The sequence below is a fragment of the Pogona vitticeps genome, chromosome 3, assembly GCF_051106095.1.
Source record: "Pogona vitticeps strain Pit_001003342236 chromosome 3, PviZW2.1, whole genome shotgun sequence".
Taxonomy (NCBI): domain Eukaryota; kingdom Metazoa; phylum Chordata; class Lepidosauria; order Squamata; family Agamidae; genus Pogona; species Pogona vitticeps.
The window spans coordinates 114,941,113-114,959,983 of record NC_135785.1 but is presented as its reverse complement, the minus strand read 5'-3'; the positions used below and the strand labels follow the sequence as shown (position 1 = coordinate 114,959,983).

At 43.3% G+C, this 18,871-nt stretch overlaps 1 protein-coding gene across 45 annotated transcripts in view; it reads right to left on the bottom strand.

Annotated features, from left to right (window-relative positions):
* Nucleotides 1-18,871, bottom strand: part of CAMK2G (calcium/calmodulin dependent protein kinase II gamma) — a 215,687-nt gene that overhangs the window by 109,068 nt on the left and 87,748 nt on the right. For all 45 annotated transcript variants that reach the window (XM_072994965.2, XM_078391100.1, XM_078391108.1 and 42 more), the window contains one exon: nucleotides 11,815-11,874. In XM_072994965.2, coding sequence (XP_072851066.2) covers nucleotides 11,815-11,874 — 60 coding nt within the window. The remainder of the gene's footprint in view (nucleotides 1-11,814; nucleotides 11,875-18,871) is intronic.

Here is an 18,871-nt window from a genome sequence, read left to right as displayed (position 1 = left end):
TCAGGCCCCTGGCTTTCAGAGGTAGGAGTACCGGAAGGATAGCCTGAATGGAGACTGGGCCCCAAACATCTGTAGAGAGGCCTACAGGATGCTGGAATGCACTCCATTTGTACACACATGATTTTTTTTCATGGAGGGTTTTCTGGAGGGTGGCAGTATTTCTTGGGTGTATGGTGGATATTTCTTGCTGGACAAATTCTCCACACCATCAGACGCAGGGAGCAAATATTAGGATGAAGAATGTTGCTGGGGTGTATGGATATGAGATTTGGCCAGAGGGGAAGAACCTAATACTCCCTTGCTGACAGGAGAAGGAGAGAGGTAAACCATGGCTGTCAAGGCAACCACATCATTACCAGGATACAATCTACACTGTGGTGACAGATCTTGACAGCAGAAATGGGGGAAATGCAAACAGGAGGAGATCATCCCAACAGTGCAGGAATGCACTCCCTAGAGAACTGCAAAACCCTGGGTACCTGGAACAGTATCAGATGCAATGAATATTTGTGGCTGAGGCTTTCTCTCTGTGGCAAAAAGGTGGCATGCTATGAGAGGGTAAAAATTCATTCGTGCAACATAACTGACTTTCTGTTGAGGAGGTCTGCTTGGGTGTTCTCCACTCTGAGGACATGTACTGCAACAAGATGGCTTCGTCTTGCAATACACCAATCGAATAGTTGTAAGGCCATGAAAAGGAGCTGAGCAGACTTTGTGTCCCCTTATTTATATACATAGTAAACAATGGTATTATTGTCGGTGGCAAGATGTATGATTCACCCTTGAATATCCTCTCAAAAGAGCAGAATGCATAAATGGTCACAAGAAACTGCACGTTTATGTAATGCCTTCTTTGGGTTGCAGTCCAAATGCCATGGGCACCGTACCATTTGCAGTGTGCAGCCCCTACATCTTGACTGGAAACATATGCAGCAATAATTGTTGGTGCCAGGGGTGGGGAGTTGAATGGGAGCCCTTTGCAGATGTGTGACCAGGAGGTCCATCACTGTACAGTGTTTGGACACAAGTGTGCTCTTTGTTTTTCTTGTACTGTTTTGAATATGCGGAGGAAGCATAGCTAGAAAGACCACATGCAAAGATGTACCAGTGGAGTAACTCCCATGGTGAATGCAAACATTCCAAGGGGGACCTGCACTTGCCTTGCTCTTGATTATTCAGTAGAAAGGAGTTTGACAGTATGTGCCCCCCTGAACAGGAATGAAACCATTATTGTCCATGAATCCAGACTATGACAATGATGGTGTGATGCAGGACCTCATGGACTGACTTTCAGGTCCAGCTGAAAACATGAGACCCTAACAAAGAGTGAGGAGTCTGAAAGGGGACAAATAGCCAATCATCTAGGTGTCTGCAATGGTCTCAGTTAGCCTTAAGCACAACTACAAACAATTCCAACATGAAAAATAGGTGGGAGACAGCAAAAGCCAGTGGTGGCTTCACAAAAGATTCAGAAAGGACCTGGAAACAACAACAACAACAACAACAACAACAACAACAACAACAACAACAACAACAACAACAACAACAACAACAACAGGACACACAGAGGAAGTGGAAGGAAGGCCAGGCCACCAAGGAAGAGTATAAACAAGTAGCAAGGAATTGCAGGGATCGAATTAGAAGGGCAAAAGCTGAGAATGAGCTGAGGATAGAGCTAGAGACACTAAAACCAACAAAAAAGCATTCTTCAGGTACATCCGTAGCAAAAGACAAAGAAAAGAAACAGTGGCTCAGCTACTCAATGGCGATGGGAAAATAACAGAAAAGAAAGAAAAGAAAGAAGTGCTCAATTCCTATTTCAGCTCAGTCTTTTCCCAAAGGACAGACTATGCCCCCCCCCGACAACTGTGAAGTGCAGGTGGAGGGGAGAAGATTGCAGCTGGAGATTGATCAACAAATAGTCAAGGAATACCTTATTACCTTGAACGAGTTCAAATCTCCAGGGTTGAATGAACTGCATCCAAGAGTATTGAAGGAGCTGGCTGAAGAGCTCTCAGAACCACTATCCATTATTTTCTTGAAATCATGGGAAATGGGTGAGGTGTCACACGACTGGAGGAGGGCTAATGTTGTCCCTATCTTCAAAAAGGGCAAAAAAGGAGGAACCTGGAATTACAGACCAGTCAGCTTGATATCAATCCCAGGCAAAATTCTGGAACAGATCATAAAGCAGTCACTATGCAAACACGTAGAAAACGATGCAATAATAACTAGAAGCCAACGCGGATTTGTCAGGAACAAATCCTGCCAGACTAATATTATCTCATTTTTCATTGGGTAGCCGTAGCCTCCCTGACAGAAAGAAGAAATGCTGTAGACACTGTATATCTTGACTTCAGCAAAGTTTCTGACAGAGTGCCCCATGATATTTTGAATTAGCAGGCTAGCTAGGTGTGGGCTGGATAGAACTGTCAGGTGGATAAACAGTTGGCTACAGAATCATATGCACATGGTGATGATTAATGGCTCTTTTTCAAACTGGGTGGAAGTAACAAGTAGGGTAGCCCAGGGCTCAGTCCTGGGTCCTGTGCTTTTCAATATTTTTATGAATGACCTGGATTAGGGGGTGCAGGGAATGTTAATCAAACCTGCGGATGACACAAAATTGGGTGGCATAGTAAATACCATGGAAGACAGAATTCAAAATGATCTGGAGAGGCCTGAGCACTAGGCTGAAAACAATGGAATTTAACGGGATAAGTGCAAACTACTGCATCTAGGAAAAAGAAATCAAACACACAGTTACAAGATGGGGGATACCTGGCTCAGCAATACTACAGGTGAAAAAAGATATTGGAGTTGTTTAGATCACAAGTTGACTATGAGTCTACAGTGTGATGTGGCTACAAAAAAGAGACAAATGCTATTTTAGGCTGCATTAACAGGAGTATAGTCTTCAAATCTCCCAAGGTACTAGTCCCCCTCTATTTTGCAGTGGTTAGACCTTATCTTGAGTACTGTGTCCAATTCTACTCCCTGCACTTCAAGAAGGATGCCAGCAAATTGGAACACGTTCAAAGGAGGGCAACAAGGATGATCACGGAGCTGGAAACCAAGCCTTATGAGGAAAGGCTGAAAGAACTGGGCATTTTTATCCCTAAGAAAAGAAGACTGAGGGGAAATGTGATAGCACTTTTCAAAAACATGAAAGGCTGTCATACAGAGGAGGGCCAGGATCTGTTCTCAATCATTCCAGATTGTAGAACATGCAACAATGGGCTCAAGTTACAGAAAAGCTGCCTTCTTCACTCTGGCACCCCAGATTCTGCAATGATCTCTCTAGTTATCTTCACTGGTTATTTAGCCTAATAGGCCTTAGGTGACAAGCAAAGGTTCTTTATTTAAGACACTTAAAATTTAAATGAATGAATTGGCATCTTTCTTTTTTCTCTCACTGTTTCAAAGTGAGTTTCAGAGAACCGAAAATAAGACCGGGTCTTATATTAATTTTTGCTCCAAAAAAACACATTAGGGCTTATTTTCAGGGGATGTTTTATTTTACAGTCATGTCATCTTCTGGTTGCTGCACAATGCTGCACAATGTTGGAGGGGGGGGGTTTCACTTAACTGGGCCTTATTTTGGGGGTAGGGCTTATATTTCGAGCATCCTGAAAAATGATACTAGGGCTTATTTTCAGATTAGGTCTTATTTTCGAGAAACAGGGTAGCTGGTGTGTTCAAGTAGGATTCAAGAGACCTGGGTTCCATTCCTCAATTGTCCATAAAACTCACTGGGTGACCTTGGGCAAGTTACAAGAAATCTAGAAAGCTGACCAATCAGGGTGTATTGCTGCTGAGAAGAAAGCAGGGAGCAGAACCATAGACTCTATTCTAAACTGACTGGAGGAAAACTAGGATAAACAAATTAACAAATAAACATTGTCTTTTTTGTGTGTGTTCTGGAAGCTTTTGTGATTAATTATACTAACACTACACAGCATCATACGGGACAGGAGTTTTTAGTTTTTTGGCCCTTCACATTATTTTACACTGCTCTCTCAGCATCCCTGATGCTGGCAGGGGTTTCTGTGAACTGAAGCGCGAAGTATCGGGAGCAAAAAAGGTATCAAACCACAGTTGTAGGGTTAGATTTCTAATGATCTTCCAATGGATCCAAGCCATCTTGAAAATATTTGGAAGTGTAAGACAAGATGGAACCTTTAAAAATGCCTAATTAATTTGACATTCAGAAGTGAAGCATATATAACCACTGACAACAAATTGATAAACTGTTCATCTGAAATCAATGTGAATGACTGAACCTTAGATTACCGTCATACTGTTAGCACTTTTAAGAGTACCAAGCACTCCCCACACATTTGCCATTTTAAAATAAAGCTGTATAAGTTGTGTAAGTTGAATCAATAATTCAAGAACTAACCAAATCTGATTTATCTTAGGTGCTAAAATCAGACTGGGTATGTTTAGGGTGGTATCAAATATTGCATTGAGTATGTGGGAATCAACATAGAGCAGCTTGACTAAAACCAACCGGTGGAATGGCAGAGGCAAGACTAAAGCTACCGCCTTCTTGATTTGCAGCTGAGTCTTCTAGTCACAACACTACTTGTTGCGAGGCGATTTTGTATATCAGTATTTTCTTGCAACATCATTCTGCACTATGACAGCAAAATAGTTTCTTCACCAAGTTAAAACTAACTGAAATCCTGTTGCACATCTCTGTGTATGCAACAGGTATGACAGCAGCAGCTGCAAATCTCCAATAATTAAAGGCTTCATTTTGGCAATTTCAGGGTGGATGCAACTTTGTCGCTTTATGTATGAGTTATTTCATAATCAAAAAACTTTCTCCCAGTTCTTCAGAAAGCAGATTTGGTTTTTTTTTCCTTATGGACATTTACCACACAGTCCTAGATGTACTCTAGCCTATAAATTCATTCTGTATTCTATATGTACTATAAATTTGAACCCACTGAATTCACTGGAACATATTTCCAGATAAATAGATGCAGGGCTGCATCCAGAAATAAGCCAACTAATTGTTTAAATTTTAAAGGAACTAAAGAAAATGTGTAGAGTTGTATATAATGCAACATTAATAATGTGTTTGTGTGCATATGCATATCAACTGCACATAATCTGAGGAGAAATTATTGCTCTCAGGTTAACTTTAACATAGAGGAAAAAGATCAATTTTCCATCAACACTAACTAGTCTACCTGCTATGCAGGAACTACATTATGGGATGCAACTGCAACACCCACCACATGATGGTCCAGCTTCTCATTAAACAGCTTCTAATGAAAGATAGCTCACTATCTTCTTCAAAGCAGTGTGTTACACATTAAAACAGCCACTACTGTTGAGACATTGGTTCTAACGTTTGGTCCAATTCCGCTTCTACAAAATTTTCACCCATTGGTGAAATTGGTCCTGTCCTCCAGAGCAACAGAAAATATATATGGACCTGACATTTTGCCTGCACTCAATTCCCCTTAGTTAAGTTCACAGCCAGTTTAATACAATATTTATTTATTTATTTGTTTGTTTGTTTGTTTATTGCATTTATATATTGCATTTATTGCATTTATACCCACCCATCTAGTCAATTGACTACTCTGAGCGGCTTCCAACATATATAATAACAATTTAAAATATAACAAGATTTTAAACATCAATAAACAAGTTGTTCAAGATGGAAAAAAAAGGAGAAAAAAGGGGGGAATCAAGTGTTAACTGGAGGGAAGGCTGTCTAAACATCCAAGTTTTCAGTTGGCTTTTAAAGACGGCCAGCAAAGGGGCCGCATGAATCTCTGGAGGAAGGTTATTCCAGAAGCGAGGAGCTACCGCCGAGAAGGCCCGGTTTCTTGTTTTTTTCTTCTGGGCCTCCCTCAGCGTCAGGCTCCTCAACCTCACTTCCTGACTCGATCGGGTGATGCAGGTAGATTTTGGTGGGAGTAGGCATTCTGCCAAGTATCGAGGCCCTAAACCGTTTAGGGCTTTATATGTAGGCATTAAAACTTTGAAGTCAACCCGGGACTGAATGGGCAGCCAGTGCAAAGTGTCCAGAGTGGGAGAGATATAATATTTTCTCACTATACTAAGGAGTATGGCCACTGCATTCTGCACCATTTGGAGTTTCCGCATCAGCCTCAAAGGTACAGTAGCCCCACGTAGAGTGCATTACAGTGGTCTAATCTCAAGATTACAAGCGCATGTACCAAAGTGGTGAGCGCCCCAACATCAAGATAGGGACGCAGCTGGGCTATCTGCCGAAGATGAAAACAGGTAGTACGGACCACCAACGCCACCTGAGTTTCCATGGTGGGCGCCAGGTCCAGATAGATCCCCAAGCTGTGAACCTCACTCTTTGCGGTAAGAGTCACCGTCCCAAATGAGAGTTTCCCAGACTGCTAATGATGGGGCCACCCACCCTCAGGACCTCCATCTTGTCCGGGTTCAGCCTCAGCCCATTTTCCTGCATCCATTGCAGCACAGACTCCAAGCAGCGCTGAAGGGACAGAACAGCATCCACTGCAGTTGGAGAAAAGGAGATGTAGAGCTGAGTGTCATCAGCGTGCTGATGGCACGACGCCCCACACCGCCTGATGAACCTACCCAACAGCCTCATGTAGATATTAAACAGCACTGGGGAGATAATCGACCCCTGTGGGACCCCACAATTGAGGCTCCACGGGGCTGATACTCTCTCCCCAAGCTGTACTCTCTGAGGACAGTCCCCAGGGAAGGATCGGAGCCTGGCCACCAATTCCCAACTCGGAGAGCCTCCTCAGGAGGATACTGTGGTCGACGGTATCAAAGACCGCAGAGATATCGAGAAGGACCAACAGAGATATTTTACCCCTGTCAGCCTCGCTCAATAGGTCATTATACAGGGTGACCAATGCTGTTTCTGTACCATGGCGCAGCCTGAAATCCGACTGGAATGGATCCAGGGCATTTGTTTCATCCAAATGAGCCTGAAGCTGATTGGCCACCATCCTCTCCACCACTTTGCTGATAAAAGAAACAGTGGCGATGGGCCTATAATTGCCAATTTTGTCCGCCGCCAAACTAGGTTTCTTTCTTATGGGCCTAATGAGTGTCTCCTTGAGGGCAGGAGGTACTCTGCTCTCAATGAAAGACCCATTAATTATTGTGGTGACCCATTCTGTTGTTATAGGCCTGGTTGCTTTGATTAGCCAGGCTGGGCAAGGGTCAAGGGATGAGGAGGTGGCCCGACAGTGATCAAGCGCTTTGTCCACAATATCTGGCGTCACAGTCTGAAAGAAATCAAGAGTCACCGGGCAAGGCGGAGCGCTGGACATCTCTGCTCGACTTACTGTATCTAAAAAAGGAGATATCTCCTAGCGGATGGCCTCCACTTTAGATTTTAAAAATGCTGCAAATTGGTCCGGTGAAATACTAGGGGGAGGCCTGTCACTTAGACCAACTCTGGATAGGTCGTGCACTATACAGAATAGCTCCACCTGCTGATCTGAAGCTTCGCTTATCCGGTTAGCGAGATGTACTTGGCTAGCAGCCTTTACCTTGGCCAGGTAAAGGTTAGTCGCGACCCTGACAGCTATCCAATTATAATCTGTTGGGTTCTTTCTCCACTTGCGCTCTAGCCTTCTCCTAAATTGCTTCATCGCTCGTAGGTCCTGGTTAAACCAGGGCGCAGGCCGAGCTCTGCATTGGAGAGGGTGTTTAGGAACAATCATGTCTACAGCCCTGGTGGCGGCAGTAAACCAGCAATCAACCAGAGCCTCGACAGAAGTGCCGGCCAAGTCTGCCGTAACCTCTCTCATGACATCCTGGAATCCAACAGGATCCAGTAGTCTTTGAGGGTGGACCATAGAAATAGGTCCCTGCTCCCTGCGGGGGGGGGGGGGGGGAGAGCAACTGAGAGGTTACATTTTATTAGGTGGTGATCTGACCATGACAAGGGGACCGACATAAGGTCAGTCACCATCAGATCACACTCGCTCCAATTGGTGGGAAAAAAACAGGTCTAACTATGACCACCCACGTGGGTGGGGCCATTGACATGTTGGGACATGTTCAAGGAGGCCAGGGTTGCCAAGAACCAGCATTTTCTTTTCCTACAAAAGTTTCAAACATCAGCAGACCATTCACCAACAAAGGAATTAACAAGAGCACCATGTTTCTGGTAACTTCTTCATTCTATCCCCCAGACTGAAAAATTACTTTTAAAAAGCAATTAGTTACAGAATCCTGCTGTTCCCTGAAGCAATTCGCATTAGAGCAGCTGAATCAGTGGGGATTTGGTGAGTTAGCTCCTCCATACCTTCCACTGAGTCAAATGGGCCTACTCTAGTTGTGTGTTACCATGCTGAAGCAAGTTGCAACCAGAATAGGCTGACTCATCAAACCCTCATTGTGACAGGCAGTCTCAGTGTCAGCAAGGAGAAGCTGATTGGTTAGGGCTGAGCCAATTACGTCTCGCCAGGTGCATTCAAGGGAAGAAAAAAAAAAGAAGAGGGAGCCAACAGTCAGACAGGGCTGGAGGGAGGTTGATTCATAGTTTACCTGCTCAGTAGGACAGGACACTCCGGCTTCGCATACAGCGTGGAGTGTGGGCTTCCAAAAGAGAATTGTCTATCATAGTTACATTGTTGAGGAATAACTTGTTACAAAGTTGGTTCTTTAACACAATGGTCTCCAACCGTTTTGGAACCGCGGATCAGTTGGGGAGCGGGCTCCACGTGCGGGGGCTGGGGCACCCCCGTGCTTTGTGGGCGGGGATGTCGTGCTGGCTGTGGGCGTGTTGCACTCGCATGCGCATGAGCGCGACATGCCCACCATGTGGGGGGGCCAGATCCGTCTCCACAGCCCAGTCCTGGAAAGCCCACAGACCGGCACCAGGCTGCGGACTGGGGGTTGGGGACCCCTGCTTTAACACACAAGAAACTGCTTAGCTACATAACCATTACGCTTCAAAAAAAATACATTATTGTTTGTTTTATAATGGAATCAGTTTGGCTCTTACGTTTTGAGCTTAAGGATAGCCCAGCAGTGGGACTAGAGAGTTGGAAAAGTGATTAGCCAGGTGGGCTGATCACAGGCCTACTCTAGTTGTGACTTACTATGCTGAAGCAAGTTGCAACTAGAACAGGCTCAACTGATTCATCAAATCCCCACTGATTCTATGTGCCTCCTCTAGTGTGTTTTACTACAATAACCAACAGGACTCCAGCTACTGTTTGAAGGCTCAGTATCTGGTAGGTACCATTACAGTTAAAAAATATAACTTGTTCTTTTCCCATTTTCAGAAGTAATTATCACAGTTAATTTAGAGACTTATTTTAAAATTAGAACACAGGTGCTAGTTCCTGGTACAAAACTTATTCCTCCTCTTCAGCACCACAGCACCCACAATTGAGTGCAAGGCAGAACCCCAAAGCATAGCATCTACCAGGACAAGCATGTAATATTGCTCCTACACTAGTGAGCCCCCCTCCCTCTGTGATTATAAGAAGTATGAAGTTATTCCTCCTTGAGTTACAATAGTAATATAACTTAGTTCTGCCTAGCTGAAAATAATTCATTATATTTCGATTTGGATTCTTTCACTAAGCAAGTGGATTGACTCGACAGCCTAATAGACCTCTTCCAACTCCACTATTCTATGATTCTATGATTATTTGTAACTAATTACTCTTCTAGCTCTATTCCAGCTCTAAACTATGTAGTGTGCAAATCAGTGTTCCTTCCCAGAAATGCAATCTTGACTATTTAGTATTGCAGGGCAACAAAGGAAATCCAAATCAAGATTGCCTTTCCTAGGAAAGGAAAAAAGACCTATTTCCACCCCACCCCAGTGCTCCAAATGGTGAATCACAATGAGTGGGACATAAAGGGCAGAATTCCACAGGACTACAGAACTAGTGACAACCCTGCTGCTGTTTGGCAGCTCTAGTAAACAGTGGTTTTGTCAAGAACTGAACTTCTATTTTTCCTTTTTTTTAAAAAAATACAAGTTGAAATTGTTCCCACGATCCCACCACTTAAGTTTTAGTCCTTCATCAAATCCTCCAAGCGGGTAATTATCCTGCTCCTTGTTCCTCAGTGTGAAGGGAAATAAATCCTGCATACAGGATGAAAACCATGGAAACACAGGTCTGGAGTGAATGGCACTCCAGAAAGAAACAAAACAATTTATAGAGTAGAACTAAAGATTATCAGCTCTCTCGTATTCAGAAGCAAGTGGTCAAAGGGCTGAGAAGCTGGCAGCTTAAGACTCCACATTAAAGACTTCTGGATCTTTTGAAAGCAGCCTTTAAATAGACACCCAGAGAGAAAAGCCAAGAGACGGAAGTGGAGATGCATCCAGGAGTTCAGTTGGGGCACAATGTGTCAAGCAAAAGCCCTGCTAAGGAGCTCAGACTGAGAGCCAAAGGCTCCGCATTTTATTCTATCACAGCATAGAACAGTTTTTTTTTAACAAAAATGAGGGATCTACACATTCTGCAGGAAGCACAGGATACCCAAACCTATGACATGTAAAGCAGTGAGTGGGGGACTGCAGAGAGGTGTGGGGTGAGGTGGGGTATATCACTCATGACCCATCAAGGATGCTGAAGAGCATGACCCCAAGTGTGAAATCAAAGTAATTCATTATACTTTGAATTGAATTCCTTCATTGAGCAGGGTGGTCGTTGAACACGATTCCCTCATTGGATAAGGTGAGTCTGCTCAATCTTTTCCCAGTCTGATTTGTGCTTTTGCAACCTCCCTCTGCAGTTATTTTTCTGCACTTCACTTCATTAAATGTGTACTCTACCTTTCCACTGAAATGCCACTTGCAAAATAGTGGGATTCTTAGAGTTCCTATGCTTCAGTAGAGGAGGTGATATATTTTAAGCTTACCTGTCCTAAGAAGTAATTTAGAGAGACCTTACAGTGGAAAGTTTTTCACTCCAGAAATAGCACAAATGCCTACAGAAGGGTGATGGGTCTATGAACTATCAGCTGTTATAGCTAAAGACCTCCAAAGATCAATTATCAACAGAGACAAGCAAAGAAAACACATGACATATTCGCGAAGGCTTTCACGGCCGAGATCTAATGGTTGTTGTGGGTTTTTCAGGCTCTTTGGCCGTGTTCTGAAGGTTGTTCTTCCTAACGTTTCGCCAGCCTCTGTGGCCGGCATCTTCAGAGGACAGCACTTCAGAGGACAGTGCTGTCCTCTGAAGATGCCGGCCACAGAGACTGGCGAAACGTTAGGAAGAACAACCTTCAGAACACGGCCAAAGAGCCCGAAAAACCCACAACAACCAAAACACATGACCTTCCATGCCTTGCTTGTGAGCTTTCAGTGTGATCTGGCCACCTGCTCTAGGAAGCTGAATGAAGAACAGGTGTCACTTTGTCTGGTTCAATAAGATATTCCCATCTGGCCCATGTTATGCATCCCACCACTACCCTTGCCCCTAAGCAGAACAGAATCACAAAGGGACATGGCAAAAGAGTCGGGCTAAGCCAGAGGAACTATCAAACTGTTGTAACAGCCTTTTTTTTGCTGCTGCTGAAAATGGGATGGATGGGAAGGAAGATGGAGGGCAATAGTGAAACACACTTCCTCTGAAATAGCGTATTTAAAAAGATGCAAACATCTCATCTCAATCCCAGAGGCTGAACCTTACTGTGAAGATTTGTCAACACTAAATTCCATCCCTATTCATCCGATTCCAGCTCACAAAATGTCTTGTTACATATGCACTTCCTCACCATTCACAAGAGGGGGAGGGGGGGAAGGAGTCTAGTAGACTTCATGTCTCTTTGAGGGCATGTTTCAGCAGCACGTACCAATATTTGGATGTTTTAATAGTCGGCAGATTCGAGCTTCACGTTCCAGTTTCTGGTGATCTGGAGAAGAAAACAAAGAAACAGAAAAACCACACCATCAGACCAACCATAAATAGAAAGCAATGGATCTACAAAAAGGGCAATCTATTTTCTTGCACTAAATGCTGGGGGGAAAGTTCAACTCAGTTATGGGAATTGCCATCTCATTGCTACAGCAATTACTACCAGACATAAAGGGCTACACTGATAAAGAATATAAGGTACGAACTAGTACATTCCTAGCTGAAAGTCAGTCTTAGGGTTACTTTAGAAAAGCCATTGTTCCCAGCTTCTCCCATCATAGTCTCAGTCGCTCTCCCTTTCTCCTACACACAATGCTAGAATAATCAGACAAATAAAGCATCACTTACACAGAACTTACAGTTTTCAAAGTGCTCTCTCAGTCATCTCTAGTACAACCTCATAAAAAAGGGCAGCCTAAGATTCTGAGTCAAATTATCACCCTGTGACATTTCACGGTTGAGTAAGAACTGGACTGAGATCTGTCCAGTCCAGATCCGAAGTCCATCCCCCCCCCAGGCCCATAGTTCCGTCTTTAATGGGAGGGTTGGAAAAACGTTCTGCTCTGTCTGGGACTTTGAAGAACTGTTGTCAGTTATATGAACCAGTGAGCTGATTCCATATAAATAGCTGCACACACGTTCATCCCTCCAGCCACTACACACAGTGATGTTTAGCATTCACATAGCTTATAAGTACACCAAAATAGTGATGAACCTTGGCTAGAAACAGATGGAAAAGCTGGAAATGACATCTGCTGAAGTTCTGGAAGCTCTTTTAAGAATACATACACAGACCATACTGTGTAGAGTCCTGCACAGAAGTCACCAATGCAGGATCCGCCCTTCCATACAGGTTCACAGCTGTCCTACCACCCTAAGCTGTAAAGCACTCCTGGCTGCTACCGCCACCTGAGCATCCCTCAGTTAACACCAAATCCAGCAGCATTTGAAACTGTTTATTGGTCCCTCGGAAAAAGTGCACCCCATATAACATAAAATATATTTTTCTATTCCAAACTGTTAATTTTACCACCCACTGTATCTCTTTCTCAACCCCTCCCCACATCAATCCCACTGCAGACACTGGTTCAATGGTTCTATAGGCTCCTTACATAATTTTCATGAAGTGGAAAGGTGAGAGAAAGCTGATTGCTATTCATATAATAATGGCATTTCAGCCCAAACCTCCCAATAACTTTCATTACCAACTGAAATTCAGATATAGAAAAACATGGGACACAAGTCTGGCCACATCTTCTAGACCAACAGCCATAGGACTGTGCAAAAATCTCCCAGTATCACCTTCTGAAATGACTATACTACAACATCCTCTACGTGTAAATCAGATAAACCAGCTAAAAAGGTTACCACTGTTGATAACATTGAAAGGTGCCAAGAGGCCCACCAATAGGATCACGTTGTTCCCATTATGGATGAGCAAAGCTATTCTACTTATAGCTTTGAACATGAACACAGATCAGTATGGACCTAAAAAACCAGTGGCATGCACCTACCTATCTAGAGTTATCAGAATCTCCAGTGTCTTGTCCAAAAATAACAAATTCGAAAAAGGTTGACAATTATCAATTAGAGAATTCATGCCAGCTTTTTATTTCCTGATGAAACAGGCCATCTCAACAAGGTGAGATAGTATGTCAGGATTTCTCCAACTCCTGTGAAAGTTTCAGCATGGAAATAAGTGATGCCCGTTTTGTGTGTTTTCTGCATTTTGTTGAAAATGCAGCAGTAGAAAACTAGTTTATTTCCACTTAGCATATGCACAGAACAAGCACAAAAGGGCAAGCGGATTATTTAAAAAGGGAAAAAGTAGCCTCCCAATATTACTACGTTTACTGGAAGGGAACACTTAAAACGTATTTTTCAATAATGCAAATTTTCCAAAAATTGACAAAAATCAGTCTTGGAAAGGTACAAAATTCTTCTAAGATTGTAAAAAAAAAAAACCCTCTAACAACTTGCAGAAAAACTCTCATATTTTCTCATTTACTGAACAAAGTCAAAAGCTTTAAGTACTTATAACCCCATTTTCAAACATTATTGAATTTAAACCAACTTTCCTCAGGAGAGGCCTCATGAATGCTTCCTCCAAGCTAACAGAATCTACCCCACTCCTCAATCAGTCATTTATTACCACTGAAATCCAAATTTCTGACTAGCTCATCCTTAGCTGATTTCACACAGCAGTCCAGTCAAGTGTCCTGAAAGCCCATGAAAGACCTCAGTGCTCCAGAAAGATTACCCACACCCTCTGGCTGTGCAAACTGACTGTTGAAACAGCAGCATCTGAACCAGCACAGATACAATGAGCAATGTTCAGCAAAAGTCACAAAATGCTTTTGAAGCCCTGCTATGAAATCTGTTGCTTCCCAGGGCCTTTACCATTCCCTCCCCAGAAGTTCCAGTTGACAACACTGAAAACACAAATGGAGTCAGAGAAGATCTTTTTATTGTCATCATCACAACAGAGGTGAGACAAAAGATTCTGACTGCATTCATTACCTGCCTCCCCCCACCCCTGCCATCTGGACTTTAACCAACAACACTGCTCTCAACTCCCAGAGTACTAGGGAAAGTGATCCAGCTTTATGGTAAATTTAGAAACTACCATATTAAACCCCAGCTCATCCCTTCATCCCAAGTGGAAGATACAAATATTTATATCTACTGAATTCACAATCAGTGAATATACTAAAAATACTCATACTGATGGACATTTAAAAATGTTGAAAACAATCATGACATGCTAGTTTTTCTGTGTGGAGGTTATTATCTTATAGCACTCCATCGTGTTTACAACGGGCTCAACTTTTTCCTCAGTTTTTAATGTATACTATTACACTCCTATAACTACACCAAGATATTTATTTGTAGAAAGGGTACACAGCCTGCAAAACACTGGGCCGGTAAATATTTTCTTGACTCATTTAAATTGTTATATTTTTTAGCACAACAGAAATTCCAAACTCAAATATAGGGCTCATAATAAGCAACTGGCTTATCAATTTATTTTGAATGTGAAACTGAACCCGCTTGGTGCAAAGCATAGAACAAAGCTGTCATCAGAACTAATGAAGAAACTAATTACAAAAAACAGTAGATTAATTGCACTGTAAAGCAAACAGATCTGTGTTTTCTAGGAGAGATGCAGAATAAGAAGGCAGGGCAGGGCAATCCAGACTCGCAATCCTTATTTAGAAAGGCAGCAGAGCAGAGGAAGAGGTGCTGCCAGTTGCCTTCATATTCCAAGAAGGACATTCATTGCAACAGAAAAGCAATGTCAGTTCCAACAGGGTTGTCATCTGGATTAGGAAGAAAAGGCATTGAGGCAGCAGCTTCTCCATAACCCTGAAAAATGTGACATGAAGTTGGGGGTGGGGAAAGGCAGAGAAAAGATGCCAGAGGGCCCTTTCCAGTCACCAAGGATCAGACAGAAAATTGATTTGTCAACTCAGTGATCAAGTCCCCTTTCCAACAAGCAGCAGAAAGAAAAGAGGAGGGGAGGGGAGAAGGCAATCATTGGGCAAGGTGAAAACTACTTGAAAGTCAGCAAAGGATACAACTATTTTAACAGCACTGATGCTGACTTTGGACACTTTCCGACCTTACCAATGGTGCTTTTTTAAGTTGCAGAGGATGCCTCCCTGCAATGCAAGCTTCTGATGATCTGATCGATTGGGAGGTGCACAAGCAATTGCACTTCAGAAGATTTCTATCTCTGTAGGTTGGGTCTCATCCTTGCATCTCCCTTTCGGGGAGAAATGTGGCATGTAAGTGAAAAAAAAAATATTAAACTCCACCAGTATAACAGTACTTCTCTGGCCCCAAAATGAGATTCAACCTGGTGATCAGAGTACACATCCTAGGTGAGGAAGCTAGAGAGAGGCACTCTGCATCAGATGGGAAACAGTAAGTGTGTATTCTTTAGCTCCTCTTCCCCACGTTCTGCTTTCACTTCTCAAACAACAAACTCCTTTGCACACCAAAGCCTTCCAAAATAGTACATGTGGAAACTCAATCTAGGGCAATTATCACCACTAACCATATTATGCATCATAGCAACTCTTTATCTTTCCAACCATGGCTGGGGGTGCATGGGGTGGAGGGGAGGAAATGTCCTAATAATTGTTTTACATAATGCAAGAGTTATACAGCACAGTATATAGTTGTGGACTGATACATGGACGAAGAACTGATCTAGTGACATAATTCTGTATAACACACTACACTACACATTTTTGAGGCCTCTGAGATCTTGTTCCTGGACACTGTTTGTCTACAGAAATGAATAACTGCAAACCCTCCTTCAAAGTTCAGGTATTACAAATGGCTGGCTGAGCCTCTCATGGGTTCCCACTGCCATACATCAAGTTGTACCAACACTGTTAACAAAAGCCTCCGTTAATGCAACACACAAAAAGTGGCTGAGGTCAAATGCTCAAACACTACCTGAGTCACAATATTCCGAAGAAGAGGAATTCAGGAAAAACACCTTACTCTTCAGCTTTTATTCAAATGATAGTCAAAGCTCCTGTATTATATGGGAGATGCTTTCCCTCATAATAACACAGTGACACCAAAAAGGGCAGTAGGGTTAAATATGGGATTGTTAAAATGTATGGACTGGGGATTGATGAAAAGGCAGGTTATTAGTGCACTTCACAAAAGTCCTACTCTCTGGGAAATGGAATCACCCGTTCCATTTTGCGCACATCACCACAACATTCAAGCAGTGAATTCTGCTTTAAAAGGAACCATAACAAAGGGATTTAGATGCCACTTGCCACTATAAAATGAAGAACTCCTAGTATAACCCTCTGTGAAACATCTACACATATCTGCTGTCTGCAATTTTATTTCCCACTCAATTACTAAATCCAGCTGCATTTCAAAATGAATTTTAAAAGAATGTTCAACAGTTGTCTGGGGTAAAAAATGCTTGGTCAAAGGAAAGCTGGATAGATAAGAGACTAGAAACTTGAAACTAAGCTGAAACATGCCATCCACATGAAGAAAAATGGTATGCAACCCATCTTTTAGTGGAACTTCCCCTGTGTCCTCCTGACACTAGGTCCTGCAGGTGACACCCCCTTCAGAGGCTCAGGATCCTAGCTTTCTAATTCTTATACAGTACATCCAGCTGTTTGTATCTTATGGGGATCATGTCACTGGCATGCCTGCAGTGAACCTGTTTCTTAGGGCAACAATGCAGAGAAGCAAACAGCTGATCAGCCAAGCTGGAGTGGGTTGGAGAAGATAGGAGCTAACCACGTGCTGTTCAGCCAGTCAGCCAAGATGGACAGCTGACCGGCTCATGGCCTCAACAGACATGACATAACTAGTCAAGTGCCATAGGAGATGTAAATCAAGAGCAATTGCTCCAGGAAACCCTACACCCTCTTGAGACACAGGAGGCAGAAGATGCAGTGCAAGTGTACTGATACCACACCACTTACAACAACCGAGCCGTGACCTCTATGCTCCCTGAAATCTGCCTCATTTAGAGATGCAAGCCCCCCTCTCCTGCAATCGCACAGCACAGGCTGAAAACCAAGAAGGAAAGCACTCCAGTCATAAGGTACAGGAAACTATTTCTGGTCAGGGGGAAAGAATTCCACACTGTTCTGTCTCCAGGGCAACAAAACAGGCAAGACAAGCACAAAGCAAAGAATTCAGGCTCACTCGGGTTGTATGGGACTCCTCGTGGAACTCCACAGCATTAGCCATCAAGCTCTGTAAAAGGTCAGGTAAAAACGGCATTGGGATCCCCACCACTGACTCACTTGGAATGCAGACAGATCTCCAGTCCAGGGGCTGATTCGGAAAGCTCACACGGCCCTCTCAGAATACCCTGCAATTATTCACTTTGAAACAAACTCAGGCAATCAACCTGAGAATCCTCTTCCACACCGGCCTTCAGGACGAGATACTTCTCTAATTTTTCGATCTGACTTGCCAAGAAAGAAATGCTGACGATTTAGGAGCCTTTACTCACTCTTTGTTCCTGCTCTAGAAGAGGGGTTCATGCATCAAGATACGTGCTGTCATCTGTAACAAAGGGTCTCCAGTCTATTCATTAAGGAATAAGTAACCCAATAAGTAAAGATTTATTTCTGGGCACATTGGGGTACAAGTCATTACCCTCATTGTTCAGTGGTAAAGGTGAAAACACCCCCAAGCAAGTTTGTTGCCAGGAACCTAGGAACAAACACAGGAGGTTTATGCTCAGTGACGGTTTCTTACCATTGGATGTGGAAACTTCAGACTCCGAATGCCTCCCTCATCATCTATTGCTGGGTGTTTTGTTTTGTTTTTAGCAAGATTGATTTTGAAGCACAAAACCCTTTGGTGTAGTCACTTGCGTGCCTTACTTTGTGGCCACTTAAATACCTGCTGTGGCAGCTGACATTCCATACTGGCAAAAGGAATGGGAGCCATGCCCGTAGGCTGTGGGGGCATGTGGGGTGGGAGAGGAAGAGCAGCTGCCTAGGGACAAGAAGTGCTGACGAAGGGTCGGTGGCGGACCATGATGGGCTACTGGATCCTCACTGGGTACTCACAAATGTTAATCCTAGCCTGATACAGAACAAGGAACACTTTCATATTCCCTCTCCCTTTTTTAATAAGTCCTGTAAGACCAATTAGATTCAAAGATTTAGAGTGTGGAACCAGAACCTGTGAGACCAGAGTAATAAATCCCTTCTTGGCCATAAAACTCACTGGATAACTCTGGGCCAGTCATACCCCCTGAGCGTAGTTTACTGTGCAGGTTTATTGTGAGGATAGAACAGGAGGAGGACAACCATGTGCTCCACTTTACGTTCATTAAAAGAATGTGTTTGAAGACCATTTGGAAACTTCAGTTGGTTCAAAATGCAACAGCCAGACTAGTGACTGGGGCCAGCCATAGGGAGCCTATTCACACCCCCACCTACATCAACTGCAATGGCTACCAGACCATTTCTGGGCCCAGTTCA